General features: G+C 53.2%; 7 protein-coding genes across 7 annotated transcripts; 5 read left to right on the top strand and 2 right to left on the bottom strand.

The window, feature by feature from the left end:
• Positions 1 to 184: 184 nt before the first annotated feature.
• On the bottom strand, positions 185 to 2360 carry NUU61_004485 (RNA lariat debranching enzyme; the record flags this gene model as incomplete). The annotated part of the gene is made up of 3 exons (XM_056655067.1): positions 185 to 2098; positions 2158 to 2259; positions 2325 to 2360. The coding sequence occupies 3 exons, from the start codon at positions 2358 to 2360 to the stop codon at positions 185 to 187; spliced, it is 2052 nt and encodes a 683-aa protein (XP_056513094.1).
• Positions 2361 to 2791: 431 nt separating this feature from the next.
• NUU61_004484 (uncharacterized protein) lies at positions 2792 to 3373 on the top strand (the record flags this gene model as incomplete). Its single annotated transcript, XM_056655066.1, has 1 exon — positions 2792 to 3373. One exon carries the CDS (start codon positions 2792 to 2794, stop codon positions 3371 to 3373), a length of 582 nt encoding a protein of 193 aa, XP_056513093.1.
• A 132-nt stretch (positions 3374 to 3505) lies between these two features.
• On the top strand, positions 3506 to 6760 carry canA (putative cullin binding protein CanA; the record flags this gene model as incomplete). Its single annotated transcript, XM_056655065.1, has 3 exons — positions 3506 to 5854; positions 5913 to 6251; positions 6344 to 6760. The coding sequence occupies 3 exons, from the start codon at positions 3506 to 3508 to the stop codon at positions 6758 to 6760; spliced, it is 3105 nt and encodes a 1034-aa protein (XP_056513092.1).
• Positions 6761 to 8509: 1749 nt separating this feature from the next.
• On the top strand, positions 8510 to 11187 carry NUU61_004482 (uncharacterized protein; the record flags this gene model as incomplete). The annotated part of the gene is made up of 3 exons (XM_056655064.1): positions 8510 to 8820; positions 8898 to 10562; positions 10617 to 11187. 3 exons carry the CDS (start codon positions 8510 to 8512, stop codon positions 11185 to 11187), a joined length of 2547 nt encoding a protein of 848 aa, XP_056513091.1.
• A 641-nt stretch (positions 11188 to 11828) lies between these two features.
• On the top strand, positions 11829 to 12261 carry NUU61_004481 (uncharacterized protein; the record flags this gene model as incomplete). Its single annotated transcript, XM_056655063.1, has 2 exons — positions 11829 to 11856; positions 12061 to 12261. A coding segment is annotated over exon 2 (189 nt), but the record flags the coding sequence as incomplete, so codon positions are not given.
• A 355-nt stretch (positions 12262 to 12616) lies between these two features.
• On the bottom strand, positions 12617 to 14153 carry NUU61_004480 (NAD(P)/FAD-dependent oxidoreductase; the record flags this gene model as incomplete). The annotated part of the gene is made up of 3 exons (XM_056655062.1): positions 12617 to 12765; positions 12841 to 13797; positions 13874 to 14153. The coding sequence occupies 3 exons, from the start codon at positions 14151 to 14153 to the stop codon at positions 12617 to 12619; spliced, it is 1386 nt and encodes a 461-aa protein (XP_056513089.1).
• Positions 14154 to 14521: 368 nt separating this feature from the next.
• On the top strand, positions 14522 to 16230 carry NUU61_004479 (uncharacterized protein; the record flags this gene model as incomplete). The annotated part of the gene is made up of 4 exons (XM_056655061.1): positions 14522 to 14642; positions 14699 to 14789; positions 14845 to 15068; positions 15149 to 16230. 4 exons carry the CDS (start codon positions 14522 to 14524, stop codon positions 16228 to 16230), a joined length of 1518 nt encoding a protein of 505 aa, XP_056513088.1.
• Positions 16231 to 16336: the final 106 nt, after the last annotated feature.

Genomic DNA, 16336 nt, shown 5'->3' with positions numbered 1-16336 from the left:
AACTCAGAGAGACCAGACAACCATGGGGGTATTCGGAACGGAAGAGAGATTCCCAAGCACGAGAGACACAGAACGCCGAGGAAAGAGGGAAGGAAGATGTAGACACTGGAAGTGCCCGGCACAGAGTCACGAACGCCATCCCAGAAAAATTGCGTATCTCAATGAAAGGCCATGAGGTCAGCGTTCACAGCCACTGGTTGGTAGACGGACCGTTGCGGCCCCGACCACGACCCCGACCACCTCGGCGAGCACCACGACGAGCACCACCACCATCGCGGGTGTCAGGACGAGGGCCAGCGGCCATGCGGGCCTGACTTTCTTCCTCGGTCAGATGGAACTTGTTGGGAATTCCGACCAGCTCGCAGAACTCGGCAGTCTGGATGTTGTTGTACTCAGGGGGCATCTGAGCAGTCGAAATGGGAACAGTCGGGTCGTACTTGGGGGCAGTGCGCGTGAAATTGGCAGGGATGTTGAGGCGGCCAGGCTTGACGATATGCTCATCAACCCAGTTTTCTTCCTCGATGATCCGATTCTGGTAGAATTGGTGGCCCGCATATGGGGGGACGGGAGCGTTGGGATTTCCAAGCTCAAGATCCGTGGCGAAGACGCGGGTGATAGCCAACCACTCAGGGTCATACTGGAGGCGGAAGGGCCGCTCTTCGTGAACATTTTCTTGGTCGGAGATGGCCGTAATCTCCAAAGCCTGCACAAATGGATCGTGGTTGTTGGGCTTGTCCAAAGCCAAGAACTTGGTGAACCCATTCTTGATAGCCTCTGGGACGACCGTCTTGATATGTGGTGGGCGAGAGGGAGGTGCCTGGGCGAGGCTTGCTGGGAGTTTGTTGCGGAGTTCGCTGGCGACAGCCTCATGCACAGTGGCCGTCGGATTAGTCTTCGTCTCCGCGGCGGCATCCGCGGCGGTTTCAGCGGCGTCGGTGCTCATCATGGTGGTTTCGGCGGACTTCGCAGGGGTGGGACCAGGGGATGGCGAGCCATGGCTCGAGCCGCTGCTCGAATCAAGTGCGATTTCATCGGAGTTCTGAGCAGACCCATCTTCCATCTTCTGCTTCTTGTTCGTATGAACGACATGCTCCCGGCCAACGACTTGTCGCTCGCCGTTCTCGCCCAAGCGAACCTTTGTCCAAGTGACATTGTGAGTGTAGGGAACAGGAGACGGCGGATTCTCCCTCAACTTCTGTGCCTGGGCAAGAAATGCCGCAGCTTGTTCTCTCTCAGACTGCTGAGCAACCGACGTGAAGTTGTTCCAGGCTTCAAGACGCGAGTTCAGGTCGCCCGTCGCAAGAGCAATTCTCTGTGACACGGGGACGTTCGTCGGAGCAGGGGTCGGAGCAGCGGCAGAGACCGGAGCGCCAGGGCCGGCAGGAGTCGATTTCTCGTCGGTGGCGTTGTTGTTGGCACTCTTATCAGAGACCACTACAGCCCAGGCGGCGGGTTCACCGGAAGACTTGCAGGCAGTATCAGCCTCATTCTTGATGAGGGCACGCCCGTCGAACGGCATAGCAGCTGCAAACTTGACGTGCAGGTGAGCGGAGAACCAAAACGCGGGGCGCAAGCGCTCGAGAACGTCACGGGCAGCGATGCTACCCAGCTTTCCCTTGCTGGAATCCTCACGGAAGCCCCGCTTTCTGCGGAACAGATCTTCAAAGTCACCGAAAAATTCAACCCCACGAGGCCAGTCATGCGAGAGACCAATATCCACCTGAGTGCGGATCTGGAGCAGCTTGCGGACGTCCATTTCTCGGACGTGGTAGGCACTGGAAATATCCTCATTGTTGTAGGGAAGCCGCTCGAAGTGCGGCTTGCGGTAGTCGTAGGCTTTCCAGATACCAGACATGCCGCAGATGCGCAAGGGGCCAACACGAATGACATTGGCAGCGCCCATGTAGTAGATGTTGTGGGCAACCCAACCACCGTAGTACAGCTCGAACAGGTGGTTGCTGGCTTCGTGGTTGCCACCAATGAAAATGGTCAAGTAGGGCGCGATCCGCTGCCCGCTGTAGTATTCATGGAAGTCGCCCATCTGGCGATACTTCCGGGGGACCGACACGCAAGCAGCGTCGTCCACATTGCGCAGAGCCTGTAAGAGTGTGAGTGACATGATGAGTAGATCAGAGTCCATATTAGAATAGAACTTACCTGGAAATCTCCGCCGATAATGACGAGGTCAATGTCGTCCCAGCCACGACGGACAGACTCGACCTTGGCCCGGTCGTAAATCTCGTTGAGGGTGCCGTGGCCCTGAACCCAAGAGCCAAATCAGTACCGAGGCCTCAAAACGTAGAAGTGAGAGAAGAAGTTCTTACGCAGCCCTCAACAACAACTCGGAGCGTCTTTTCCATGAAGACTGGACCGAGTAAGGAAGAACAAAGAAAGGGAAGAGATGAGAAGAACCAAAAGAAACGAAGAAATACGCCGGAGAAGTAGTTTCGAGAGTCAAAAGAAAGAGGGAACCAGGCGACAAGATAGCGCAGGATCAAGGCGCGACGAAGAGAAAACAGGAGGATCCGACCGCAAAATGAAAGAACAGAAACGAGAGAGCAGTCAAAGTCAGGATTGAAGAAACAGAGAAAAAGGAAGTTGAGAGGGCGAGAAGAGAAGATGTCAAGGGAAGAAGTGAGAGAAGAAGTAGTCGAGAGTGGAGCCCGCGTGAATGGCGGGCCGTGAATGAGCGTCTTTCTACTGCGGCTGTTGTGCTCCTCTCCCTATTGACGCCTCATGACTCTATTGTCTCAATAATTCCCCCAGCCTCCTGAATTAATCTGAATAGACAATGGCCCCAGTTGTTCCCCCACAAATGCGCTTTCTGAATGATGCTGCACAATCGCTTTCTCTCAGCCCGTCGACGTCAGCGCATCTGCTGGCGACGCACACTCTGTTGCTCCACCAGGATTCAAAGGCATTGACTGTGCGGCAGCAGAAGGATTACTGTGGTGCATGTGGTAGTATTAGAGATCCTCAGTCGACCAAGGTCACTCAAATTCGACGCGGTAAATCTCTGCCATCACAGTCATCTCGGCCAGGCCCCGGCGCTACAGTCTACAAGTGCCTTCGCTGCCATCGACGAGCTGTTACTCCCCGCAAACAACGACTATCCAAAACGACATCTCGCATTACCTCTCACGCTGCCACAGCAAAGCCATCTCCGACTCCGATTTCGCAACAGTCCACTCCTTCAGAAGTCGCAAAGTCAACCACAGACGCCCCCACCCCAAAAGAACCACCCAGCAAAACGGCAGAGAACGCAAGCAGCAAGAAGCGAGCCAAGACACGAAAACAAGGAGGATTGCAAGCTCTGTTGGCGTCCAAGCAACGCTCGTCTCCGTCCCTCGACCTGCTCGACTTCCTGCAGTAGCCCGGAGAATCGTAGTTCCGGACTAGCGCGGGGTGCTCTGGCTTTCCTCGTTTCTGCCATCTTTTGGTGTTTTGCATCTTACGGCTGAGCTCCACGTCCAATCTTGAGCTCGGGTGAATCAAATTCAATTCAATGTCTGTCTACTCACACGACGAGGAGCATGACCCTCAGGCGGACGAGCTCCGAGAGACGGCGCTCGTCACGCTGGAGGCGTTGATCAGCTCCTGCAACCAGCAAATGCAGCCTTACCTGTCCAACACCACTAGTGCCGCCCTACGATTCCTCAAATATGACCCCAATGTGGCCGATACAGAAGATGATGAGGAGATGGGGGGCACACAAGATGATGGCAGCGAGGACGATGCTACGGAAGATCCCGACCTGGACGACGAGTTCGAAGATTTCGAAGAAGAGGGTGGCTACAGTGATGTCGATGATATGAGCTGGAAGGCCCGACGCTGTGCGGCCAAGCTCCTATACACCGTCATCTCGAGCTACAGCCGAAACCAGGCACTGGACGACTCCTCCTTGTACCAACAAATCGCCCCGGCGTTGATCTCACGGATGGGAAAAGAGCGGGAGGAAAGTGTCAAGCTGGAGATCGTCTCCACGTTGACCGCATTGGTCAGGAAAACGAGCGAAGGATCGATGATCGTTACGTCGAATGGTTTCCATGAAGCTGTGGGAGGGTCGAAGAACTCGCGCAAACGCAGACGCCAGGACAGCGATGCGAGTATGATAGACTTCGAGCCGGGCGCGGGAGCCTCTTCGGCCATTAATTCACCTGTTGTCCCATCCTCTCCCAAGAGTGGCCCCCAGGCCGACTTGGCCCGTTCCGTCCCCTTGATTGTGCAGAGTCTTGTCAAGGTGTGGAAGCAGGCATCGGTGCCCCTTCGACAGGCCGTCATTGTTTTGCTGAAGAGTCTTGCACTGGTTCGCTACGGAGGGTTGGCAAATCACCTCCAGCAGATCGAAGACCCCATCGCGGACGCTCTCAAAACCTCTTCTCTCGCAGGTAGCTCGACGGCCCATTCAGGAGCCGCCGTGAGCGCCGGCACTCTCCAAATTGAGACGCTGGGTCTCATTGCAGCCATTGCGGAAACCCACTTGTCGGATGCACTGCTCCCATTCCTTATCGCCCTCGTCCCGGGAGTTGTGGGGGCCGTGAACGACCGCAACTACAAGGTCAGCAGCGAGGCACTTGGAGCTGTGGAGCAGATAGTCAAAGCTCTTACCCCGCCGCGTGTATCTGCCAACGTCTCCGACATTGCTAGACAACTGGAAAATCTTTACGATGTTGTCTATGCTCGCATCACCGACACCAGTGCTGATCTCGAGGTCCGCCAGCGGGCCATCCATGTCTTCGGTGTGATACTGGCACGAACATCGGGAGAACGAGGCACTCAGTTTCTTTCCTCGGACAGGAGATCCAAGGGTCTTACGATTCTGGTGGACCGTATCAAGAATGAAACAACTCGTCTCTCTGCTGTCCGCGCCATTGACGATGTCGTTGTTCTTTCCAGCCGCACACAAGATGTGACCAAGGACTGGGTCAATGAAGTGGCTCTGGAGCTTGGATCCAATCTGCGCAAGTCGGATCGCGCCTTGAGAAGCTCTTGCTTGGAAGCTCTCCGTAGCCTGGCCATGAACATCCACACCAAGTCTCAGCTCAACCCAGACACGATCTCCTCCATGGAAAACGCCCTTTTGCCTCTTATCTCCGCTCCCGACTTCCACCTCCTTACCCCAACGCTGATCATCATTGCTAAGCTCATTCCTGGCAACGCAGAATTGCTTGTAAATGAGTCGTTGATTTCGTCCATCTGCTCTATCGTGACCAAGTCCCTCACTGGCACTGTTCTCAAAGCCCTGTTACTGCTCGTCAAGGTCATTGGCGAAGAGGGTGCCGGAGCCAAGCTGATGCAAAGCTTGCTGCGGGACGTTGGTATCACCGGTGACCCCTCCGTTGTCGGAAGGGCTGTTGGCACGCTCCTGGTCCATGGCGGGCCGAATCTTGGCGTGACCATGGATGACTTCTCCACAGAGCTCCAGACGGCGCAAGATGATAGTCGAAAGTGCCTTGCGCTTGCGATTCTGGGAGAGATTGGGTTGCGTATGGGCTCTGCGTGCTCACTCACCCCTGATGTTTTCATTGCGCACTTTAGCTCCGCCTCAGACCATGTCCGATTGGCGGCTGCGACGGCTCTCGGCAACGCGGGTGCAGGAAATGTCAAGGCTTACCTGCCTGTCGTTTTAAAGGGGCTGGACAAGTCGAATTCTCAAAGCTATTTGCTTCTTCACTCGGTGCGCGAGTTACTCCAGCACCCCGAGGTGGTGCGTCTTGACCTTGCACCATCCGCCCTCAAGTTGTGGCAAGCGCTTCTGATCGTTTCCGAGGAGGAGGACAACCGTGCCGTGGGTGCTGAATGTGTTGGCCGCTTGGCCCTGATTGACCCTGTTGCCTACATTCCCCATTTCCAGGTAAGCCACATCTGTATCCTCTTGCAAGGATTTGAGACATACTGACTTTTCTGGTTAGAAGTATCTCTCGAACTCCGACCCGGCTGTCCGTGGCATTGTCATCTCAGCCTTCCGCTATACGCTTGCTGATTCTAGCGATGCCTACAACGATGTTCTGCGACCGTTGATGGTGCCTCTCTTGAACAGCATGCTTGATGACGAAGACCTCGTTAACCACCGGCTTGCCTTGACAACGCTCAACTCGGCGATTCACAACAAGATGAACCTTCTCCTCCCCCATCTGGGCCAGTTGCTTCCCTTGGTGTTGGGTGATACCAAGATCAAGCCGGAGCTCATCCGAGAGGTGCAAATGGGGCCGTTCAAACACAAGGTGGATGATGGGCTTGACTTGCGAAAGGTAACTATCTTCGTACCCTTATATACCCTGATTTTCTCTTTTTCTCTTTTCTCCATTTTTTCTGTATTGCCTTGTCTAATGCTTTTTTACAGAGCGCCTATGAAACACTCTATGCGTCGCTTGACACTTCATTCTTCCGCACCCATCTCGCCGATCTGTTTGACCGTGTGATTGCCGGTATTGAGGACGAACAAGATATTCGAGCCATCAGCAACCTCATGACGTCGAAGCTCATTGTTACTGTTCCCGAGGAAACCGAGCGACGGCTGGATGCCTTGTCGGAGCGATACACTAGCGTGCTCTCGTTCAAGCCAAAGGACAACGCAGTTAAGCAGGAGCTAGAGAAGGCACAGGAGGCGTCCCTGGGGATTCTCAAGATCACCAAGGAACTGAGCAAAGCTTTCCCGGGCGCCGAGACTTCCAGTGACCTGCACAGGTGGAAGGGATACATGGAATGGGTGCGAAAGACCTTTGGGGCGCAGTTTACGAACCTCGACTCAGAGATCTAAAGTGGACTTGTGTTAAAACAGTTACCTGATGGAGGGGCTTTCTGAATGAAAATAGCTTATGATCAATGAAACAAAATGAAATTCATGATTCTTTGTCTCCTTCATTTATTTTGCTTGCTCTGCAGACGAGATCCCAAATCCCTACCTCCGGGAATATATTCCATCGAGACAACCGCCTACCCTATGTAACACTCGACGGGCATTGCTCTCGGATCACACCTTCTCCAGTTATTCTCCCAAAAGAACGACCAGTTGTACGCCCATTTTTACCACGGACAACCCTCGCCTATGTTTCCACAAGGCGGGAGGAACGAGGCTATCTACGGCCCCCACGCGGACTCGGCTGTCGGGCAACGAGTGGCCTGAATAATGCAATTTCCATGCTCCACATGGTGATCCTGCTCCAGTCGGGCTGTTTTGCGTCCACCAATGGGTCGGGTTTGCTGGAGACTTCAAGCGGGCCGCAGTCTGCCTTGCGGTGATCGTGGCCAACGTGTATGTATGCTGGTTTTTACACCGGACCAAGCGGATCGTACTGGCTGGTATAGAGGGCAAGATCTTTTTGACTGTTCAGCCAGAGATGAAGCGGAGTCCAGGGTGACTCTCGTAAGAAGCAAGATTCTGTGGCAAACCATCTTGAAAGATAAACTGATCTTAGTTTCGGGCCATCCCAGCCCGGTTGTCAAGGCTAAATGGGTGTCGGCTCCAGTACAATCCACTGAGCGAAGGCACCGCACTCGCTGCCTTTCTTTTGGTACCGATCAGCCATCCATTTCTCACACCCCCGGCCTGTTTTGACATGGTGATCATCGGGATTTTCTAGTCGATCCACTAGCAATCCATCGAATTCCTCCAAGTTTGTAGGGCTGAGGTGTCAGACGATTCTCTTGCGGGGATAGATATTTACCAGATAAGTTGAAAGAAGAATGACACGCTACGCCAGCCACGCGGCTTGACTTGCTCATGGTTCAAATTACCCTTTGTTCATCCCTGTACATTCAGGCATCGTCCCGAGGCGCCTGACCTCTTCTGAGTCAGCGAGCGATATTTCGCCAAGCAATTCCTGAATTCCACGGCGCGCAGGTGTGCAACCCCGGGGTGCGTCGGACAAACTATGGAACTTATTTCCGCATGTGGAAGTAATTATGCGTCGTCCTGTTCTGACACAGACTGGCGTAATCAACAGGAAAATTCGATTTTCTTTCCTCTCTCCTGCCAAGCCTGAGGCGTCCCACATTTATGAGGCAAGTTGGCCGGGATTGGCGTGATCTGGCGGCCCCTGTCAGATCCGACAAGCAATGCGTGGCCTTGTGGCCAGGGCTGAAATAGCGAGATTGTTCGGATCTAGACGGTAGTTCCAATTGTATACTCGGAGGTTTTTGCATTCATCAAATGGCCCATACTATTTATTACACCTGCCCAGTGGACAGGATAGATGATTCATCCAGGCGATTCATAATTATGAATCAAGGATAACCATAATTATCCACCGTCTCACACGACTCGTATAATTCGCATAAAATTATTCCGCTCGTATGATTGGCCCCGCCCCCAGCGGGGCCTGCCCAGAAAGGGCAATCTGCCATGTGGACAGGCCCTTCTGCGTGAACGTTGGGTCCTCCTTTCTCACACCCTTCGCTTCTCGTCTCTCTCTGCCCGGCTCTCCTTGAGTGTTTCGTCTCTCCCTCTCTCGAGTCTTTTGTTTCACCTCGGAATGGAGGTTATTCTCTCGTTTGCTCAATACTCATCATGAACCTTTGCGGGTCGCACCGCTGGCAGGACGTCGTCCGCCTCGTCCTCTCCCCCAGTTTCTGGTTCGATCGCTGTTGGCCAGGACTGCGCAAATATTGTTTTTCTCTGGCTTTGATATCTGCAATTTCGGCGAAATGTCTTCATATTTATTCCCATATTACATCCCTCTATCCGTCTGAGCTTTTTCTCTGGGGCCCGACATTCTTTGTGCAGGATATTATCTGCATTCTCCTCGTGCACACCTTGTGTCGCAATTGGCAGCGAAGATGGGTCCGTGCTGTGTCGTCCCTACCGGCCATTTTCTTGAGGTACGTCGATCACCTTGGTACTCACACCGTGACAATACCCTGTTTCAATCGACTCACCAATTGATTTTGCTCTCCAGTGTCACTATCTCCGGGCTGGCCGCAGCGAACATTTACTTTTACGTCGAGACGGGCGCTGAAATTCACTGGCGACAAGCACGCGGCTTCCATGGCGATGTCGCCTCGGTCAAGACGCTTTTGACCGGCATGCTCGGTGTTGGCATCGTCGAAGTGGTCTTCTTCGCGACCTCGTATTTTGCCACTCCGCACCTATACAACGGGGTCGAAATCTTGGTCGACACAATCGTGTCCTATGCGGCAATGCGGAACTGCTGGCGCCGAAAACAAACTACCGAGGATGCGAAATCCTACGAGCAAGTAGCCCTTCAGGACTCTGATGATGAGGACAGCGACCCAGTGTCACTGAATATGGAGGATCCCATGGAAGCCCCGGAGCCCCGAAGTCGGCTTTCTCGGGTGCTGGGTCTCCTCGCTGTCGGCTGCACGGTATTTCTATTCCTCCTGCGCTGTGCTCGCCCGTCAGATCCCACGTATATGTTCCTCTCCCAGACCGTGATTGTCGGCCCCCTCGACAAGGGCAAGTCTTCCAGCGAGCAATCTGTCCAGCTTCCTAAGCTGGAAGGGGACTACAGTTGGCTTGGTAACCACACTGCGCTGGCCCCACCGCCAAAGCTGGACTGGCTCCCGGCCAAAGAGTTGGAGGGATTCCGAGACTGGTACCAGAGCGCAGACAACAAAAAGGCGCCCGTTCATTACGATCCAAAGAAAGACCCTCTGCATATCTCCAACCTCGACAGTCAAGTCATTGAACCGCTTCGGGAGGCTCTTAAAAGTGGCAATGTCAACATCAAGCATATCTTGCTGTTCAAGCTGGAAAGTACTCGGGAAGATGTCTTCCCGCTTCGCAAGGAATCCGATTTGTTCAAAATTATCAGTGAGACATACGGTGGGAATCAGGTTCCCCCGGAGGTGGAGGCACGGCTGGCCAACTTGACCCGCACCGCGGAGAAATTGACTGGCACCCGGTCCGGCTTCAACGATGACGAAAAGACATTCAAGCCATATGGAGGCCTCCACGCCAAAAATGCTTACACCGCCGCTACTTTTACCCTCAAGAGTATCACTGCGAGTGTGTGTGGTCTTTTGCCGCTCGTCATGGACTTCAGCCGCGAATACAACTACCATATTTACCAGCCCTGCATGCCGCATATTCTCGGGGCCTTGAACACTCAATTGAATAACACGCCCACCACAGACAACTATACCTCTTGGCCCTGGCGGTCGAAGTTCATGCAGAGCATTACGGATCACTACGACAACCAAGATCTTCTGCTCCCTGCCCTGGGTTTCAATGACACAATCGCCGAAGATCAGATCAACGAGGACCTCCAAAAGAAAGGCAAGCCTCTACCAGAGAAGATGAATTTCTGGGGGTACCCTGAATCACGAATTCGGGACTACTTCCTCAATGCATTCAAGGAGGCCGAGGAGAAGCATGAACGGCTTTTTATCGGGCATCTGACTGGAATCACCCATCACCCTTGGGACACACCAAGCCACGAGTATAACGAATTGATCGGGTCGCCATTGCTGAAAAATACCGAAAACGTCAATCGCTATCTCAACACGGTTGGATTGGGTGACCAATGGATTCAAGATGTACTGAACATCCTAGAGGAAGCTGGAGTTGCCAACGAGACTCTGTTCGTGATGGCTGGTGACCAGTAAGTTATTATTCAGGTATTCTAGTAGTTGTACCTTGGCTAACCTCGCAATAGCGGCATTGCTCTTCCGGAGAATAACGGTCTGACGCCCTACGACAACCCGCATGTGGCCAACTTCCATGTCCCCTTGGTCCTCGCCCACCCGCAACTTCCCCAGGTTGATATTGACCCTCGTGTGACCTCCATGCAGATCGTGCCGACGGTTCTGGATTTGTTGGTGGAGTCGTCGTCTTTGGATGAACAGTCTGCGCATGCCATCAAAGACCTGCTCCCGATGTACGAAGGTCAATCGATGATTCGGCCCCTCATTCCTGAGAAGGATGGAGTCGAAGACTGGCAGTTCAGTGTCATGAACACGGGCGCAACGTGGCTGGCTCTGCGGTCTGCGACCAAGCCGTACCGTCTGATTGTCCCGCTTGTGGCCGACGTCGAGTGGCGATTCTCTGACATTGAAGTTGACCCGCACGAGCTGGACTATCTCATGTCGTTTGACCTCTTGGCCCTGATGAAACAGGTCAAGAGGCGCCATGGCGAGGATGCCATGAAGTGGATCAACGATGCGGCTCATGTTGCGGAATGGTGGGTGAAGGATAACTGGCGCCGCTACGAATATGTGCCATCCTAATCTGTACGACCATCTGAGTTTCCGGCCTCTTCATTGTGGGCCATGTTATGTGTGGATTCGGCTGTTTTGGCTGGTACAAAACAGCCTTCTTGTTCCGATGATATGATTTTTGGCCAGCATTATACACACTCTTGCGTGTTCGGGCGATGGCGCTGCACTTGTGGTTCAGCTCGAAAGATACCACATTTAGCAGGACGCCAATGAGAACTGCAGCGTTGTACTTCTTGGCTTGCTATTTTGCTTGCCTGCGGTTAAGAGCCCGGGCATCATTGCTCATGGCGTGACACTATAGACGGCCACCACGGGGATTATGTGATCGAGAGAGCCAGGACTCACTCGACTTTCGATATTATATTATTGTGAATAGTCTTGATGTATTTGATTTGATCTTGCTACAACTATCCTGTTTGCCGAATTGCCGTCTTTCTTCATAGATACTAGCTGTCTCGATGAAGCCAGTTGGTATCAAGACTGGACTCTATTGACACCATTCTTTCCAACACGGTCTGATTTATCGATCTTCAATTCTGTCGACTAGCCAGACCTCGTGCAACCGAGAGTTATATTGCAATATTCAAGATTTTCCACAAACTAATATTGTCACTGGGATGACTCGGGGCATCCCCACTATTCACCTCGGCATGGCAACCGAAACCCTGATCTACGGGTGTGGGTAGAGAATGAACTAAAGATATGACGGCGTATAGACTAGCAAACACAATCAGATCCGCGTCGAACCCTACCCCGACACCAGATTTCTCTCGCTTTCGCGAGCAACTCCGTATACCCTCTGGCTCCACGTCTCCTGAACCGGACACCGAGCTAGCCCAATCGCCACAGCCTAGCATGTTATCGACCCTACTAATCAGGCAGAAGCGGACAAAGATGCCAGCCAGGACGCCGAGTATGACCTCATGGAGAGGAGCACTGACAGCGGCTCCAGCACCGACAGGGATCCCGGCAGAACTGAGCATGACGCAGACGCCAGCTCTGCAGGGGAGGTTAATCCGGACGGCGAAGCACCCCACAGAGCCGACTTCGACACCGACCTTGAGGCCTTCCAAACCTGCCTTTGAAGACGATGCCCCCTTACCCCTTAGAGGACACAGGATATGGGTAGCGAGAGTATAGGGTAGGGAATGCCCGTGTGCTACATTTGCTTTTCTTTCACTTGGTGTCGCCACTAGATAGTTACCGCACGCAGTTACAAATGGATTATCTTACATTCTCCCAGCCTACATGAACATTCGATGTAAATCAGACGCCTGTTGACCAGACTGATTAGACTTTGAGGTCACCTCGAGTGGACTTTGACCAGAGGTTGACCAAACCTCAAGTAGATATTGGAGATTGGAGATGTTGTGCGATTAGCATGTAACACTCATGCTCGAAACCACTGCGCCATAAAATGCTTTCTTGATTGATACTTTTACCAGACCGATGACACAGATCCATCGGTGAGTTTGGAAAGTCTGTCAGTGCTGAACTGGAAACATTCCGGCAGGCCCGTGTCGCTCCAACTACCCCCAAGGACAAGCCTGACGACACCCGGGGCACAAGTAAAGATCCGCGCCATGCCTGATATTGTCAGTATAAATGCCTCGCTCCCCAATATCCAATTCAAAGTAATAGGGTAGTTCGGCCGCAACGTACCATGCCCATTGAACCCCGCACAGATATACTGCCCAGGCAAAGAGTCAATTGCACCCACAAACGGCACAGAGTCGGTGGTCATTGCAATAATCCCCGTCCAGGCATGCTCCAAGCCCTCGCCATGCATAGCGTCCTCGGCCTTGTAATCGGGGAAGATCTGCCCAAAATTGCGTAGAGCATCCTGCGCAATCTCGTCATTGTAGTGTGTGTCGTCTGTACTAAATCGACCGGCTAGTGTCTCGGCACTGAGCGTCGGATTCGATCGCGACACTCCCAGCACAAGGGTTCCATCACCGCCCCGCTGGATCAGGGAGTAGAAGTGGTGCAGACTGTAGCGCAGCGAGAAGGTGTTGGTTAATGCATTTTCCGCGGCGAAGGCGGGCGTGGGGATGAGCGTGTGTGCTTGCGCACGATTGGGTTGGATATATGATTCGAGCCTGGGGAGTAGCAGAGCGGCATGGGCATTGGTGCAGTGTATAATCTTCTCTGTGGTCATAACTCCCCTCGGTGTATGTATGTCCCACAACTCTCCTGCCTCATTCTTCTTGATCTTGGTGGCTGGGCAAAATGTGAACAGCTTCGCGCCCTTGTCTATCGCAGCTTTAAGGAGGAATTGTGCCAACTTTGCAGGGTGGCTGGACCCCGCGGGCCACTCGTATGCGGCGACTGCTCCCGGGACTCGGGTCTTTGCTTGGGCCTCTTCTCCTTGGTGACACTTGACATGAGAGGTGTCGCCGCCGGCTTTTTTATATGCGTCGAGGCTCTCAGCTGCGTACGCAGCAAATTCAGGAGTCATGCACACATCAAAAGTGGTTGTCAAGCTGAAATCACAGGGCACGTTGTGTTTGCGGGTAAACTCGTCCACCTTCTCGAGGACTAGACGTTCATTGGCAATGATCTTAAGTGCTTGCTCCTCGCCGTGGACTTTGGCGTAGGCTGTGAAACCTCGGAAGGCATCTAAGAAGAACTTTGTTAGTACATTTTTGTCCTCTTCTCTCTCTCTCTCTCTCTCTCTCTCTCTCTGAGGGTATACCTGGTCGGACATGTCCTGCATTGCGAGAGCTAGCACCACTGGCTGCTTCTCGAGCCTCTAAAATGATAACATCTTCCCCATAAACTCCAGCTTCGAGGAGTTCAAAAGCCGTCAAAGCGCCGGAGATCCCCGAGCCAATAACCACATATTTGGCCACGCGCGGAACTGCAACATGGCGATTAGCGAGGAGAGACGGAAATGCCCGTGTCGTACGCTGCCAGTAACTCAACCCCGGCGATGTGTTGGGGAGACTTCTGCTGGAGCCGGGATGATTAGCCATGACTATACACGAGAGAAAAATCCACAAAGATTACCCGCAGGATGCAAGTGATAATCGCCCGAAAATCTGCGAGATAAATAGTGTCCACAATCTTCGTGCTATCGGCTCTTCCGTGCGGGGAAACTTCTTATCGCAATGAACGCCCCGAACTAGCGCCAGCGTTAGGTTGATTTGGGTTAAATCAAGCAATTGTCTGCTTGGCAATCGCCTATCTCTCTCTTTTTCTTTCTTATTGTTCGCTCCGGCATCCTTCCGTAGGAATGTAGTCCCGCTTCTTATCACGCGCGATCTGAGCGAGGGGTTGAGATGTATATCATGGCCCTTGCTCCCGTCCCTTTTTTGTTCTTTCTCCCCTCCCTACCTTCGTGATGGTCTCCTGGAACGTGTTTCGTCGCAATGCAGTCGTCGAAGATGGGCGATCGCCAGAGGAGAAGGCTCTTGTGCGACGGCTGGATATCTTCTTGTTGACTTTTGGTTGTATTTCTCAGGGTAGGGCGAGCACTTTTTGTTGATTCTACAAAAAACACCCACTGACCACGCTACAGTTATTAAATACCTCGACCAGCAAAATATCAACAATGCCTATGTCTCGGGCATGATGGAAGACCTGCATCTCTACGGCAATGAACTGAATTTGTGAGCGAAAAAAAAATCACACCAGCCACCCTCGAAGATCGCTGACCGCCACAAGATTTACCACGTATTTCAATGTCGCATACTGCATCATGTTGATCCCTTCTCAGATAATCTTGACCTATGTGCGCCCTAGTTTCTGGCTGCCCGGCCTGGAGATCGTTTGGGGGGTCCTCACGGGGCTGGTCGCCATGACCAGGAGTGCCAAGCAGATCTATATACTTCGGGTGTTTCTCGGGTTATGTGAGAGCAGTGCGTGGCCGGGCATGATTACATTGTTTAGTATGTCAACCATGATCGAACTCCTCACTGAGCACGATGATGGTACATCTCAACATGGTCTGTAAACTAACTCTTCTCAGTGTATTGGTATACGCCGACCGAACTCGCCAAACGCATGGGCTTCTACCACTCGTGCCAGGCAGTGGGCCAGATGATGTCCGGAGCCTTACAGGCTGCCATTTCTGACACGCTGGATGGACACGGCGGGCTGGCCGGATGGCGGTGGCTATTCGTGATCAACGCGATCATCACAGTGGTCTGGGGATTCGCCGGGTTCTTCATGATCCCCGACCTGCCCAACCGGCCCAACCCCCGGTCATTCTGGTTCACGAAAGCCCACGCGGAGCTATCAATGGAACGACTGGCACGCACCGGCCGAGCCGAGCCCAAGAAAATGAGCTGGGCAGGCGTCCGGCGCACATTCAGTGGCTGGACAGTATATTTTATCTCGGTGCTGTACATCGCCACGGTGCTGGGCACGTACGGCTACGTGTACTTCTCGTTGTTCCTCAAGGCGCTGAAGAACCCAAACGGCAGCGCGCGCTGGAGCGTGACGCAGGTGAACGCGATCCCGATCGGCGGGTCGGCCATCAACGTGGTGTTTGTGTGGATCTGGGCCCTGCTGTCCGATATCTTGAAGACGCGCTGGACGCTCATCGTGCTGCAATGCATCATTGGGATTATCCCGTGCATTATCATGAGTGTGTGGACCGCGCACCCGACCACGGTCAATCTCTCCGCTGCCTACGTATCATACTTTATCTCGTTTATTTGCCTCGGTACCGCACCTCTTATCTTCGCCTGGCTGGCTGATCTCATCCCGCAAGATCCCGAGGTCCGCACGCTCATCGTCGGCGTGGCGGTCGCTGGGTACTATGCCATCTCGGCATGGTCGCAGGTCCTCGTCTGGCCTGCGTCCCAGGCTCCGTATTATAAGTATGGGTGGCAGTCGGCTTTGGCTCTGCTGGTTCTGGTGGTTATCATGACGTGCCTGCTGCGCTTTATTGATGTGCGCTATCTCTTGCCCAAACGTACCGCTTTCCAGGCCGTTTTGGATGCTGAGGCTGTTGGGGGGAAGGATAGTGTGTCGGCGGGGGCTAAGGATGACTTGGCTCAAGGGAAGGATGCGACGCAAAAGGTGACTACTGTGGATTCCGTTTGAATTATGACTGTTTCGGTAGTGGAAGTACCAGTCCAATGAAAAGATCACAGAAATGGTATATATTAGGCAGTGGAGAAATGCTACCACTAAATACATGGCCATGAAG

The sequence above is a fragment of the Penicillium alfredii genome (genome assembly GCF_028826965.1).
Source record: "Penicillium alfredii strain IBT 34128 chromosome Unknown utg000005l_segment0_segment0, whole genome shotgun sequence".
In the NCBI taxonomy this organism is placed as follows: Eukaryota; Fungi; Ascomycota; class Eurotiomycetes; order Eurotiales; family Aspergillaceae; genus Penicillium; species Penicillium alfredii.
The sequence above is the reverse complement of the archived record's forward strand: the minus strand, read 5'-3'. Positions and strand labels throughout refer to the sequence as shown.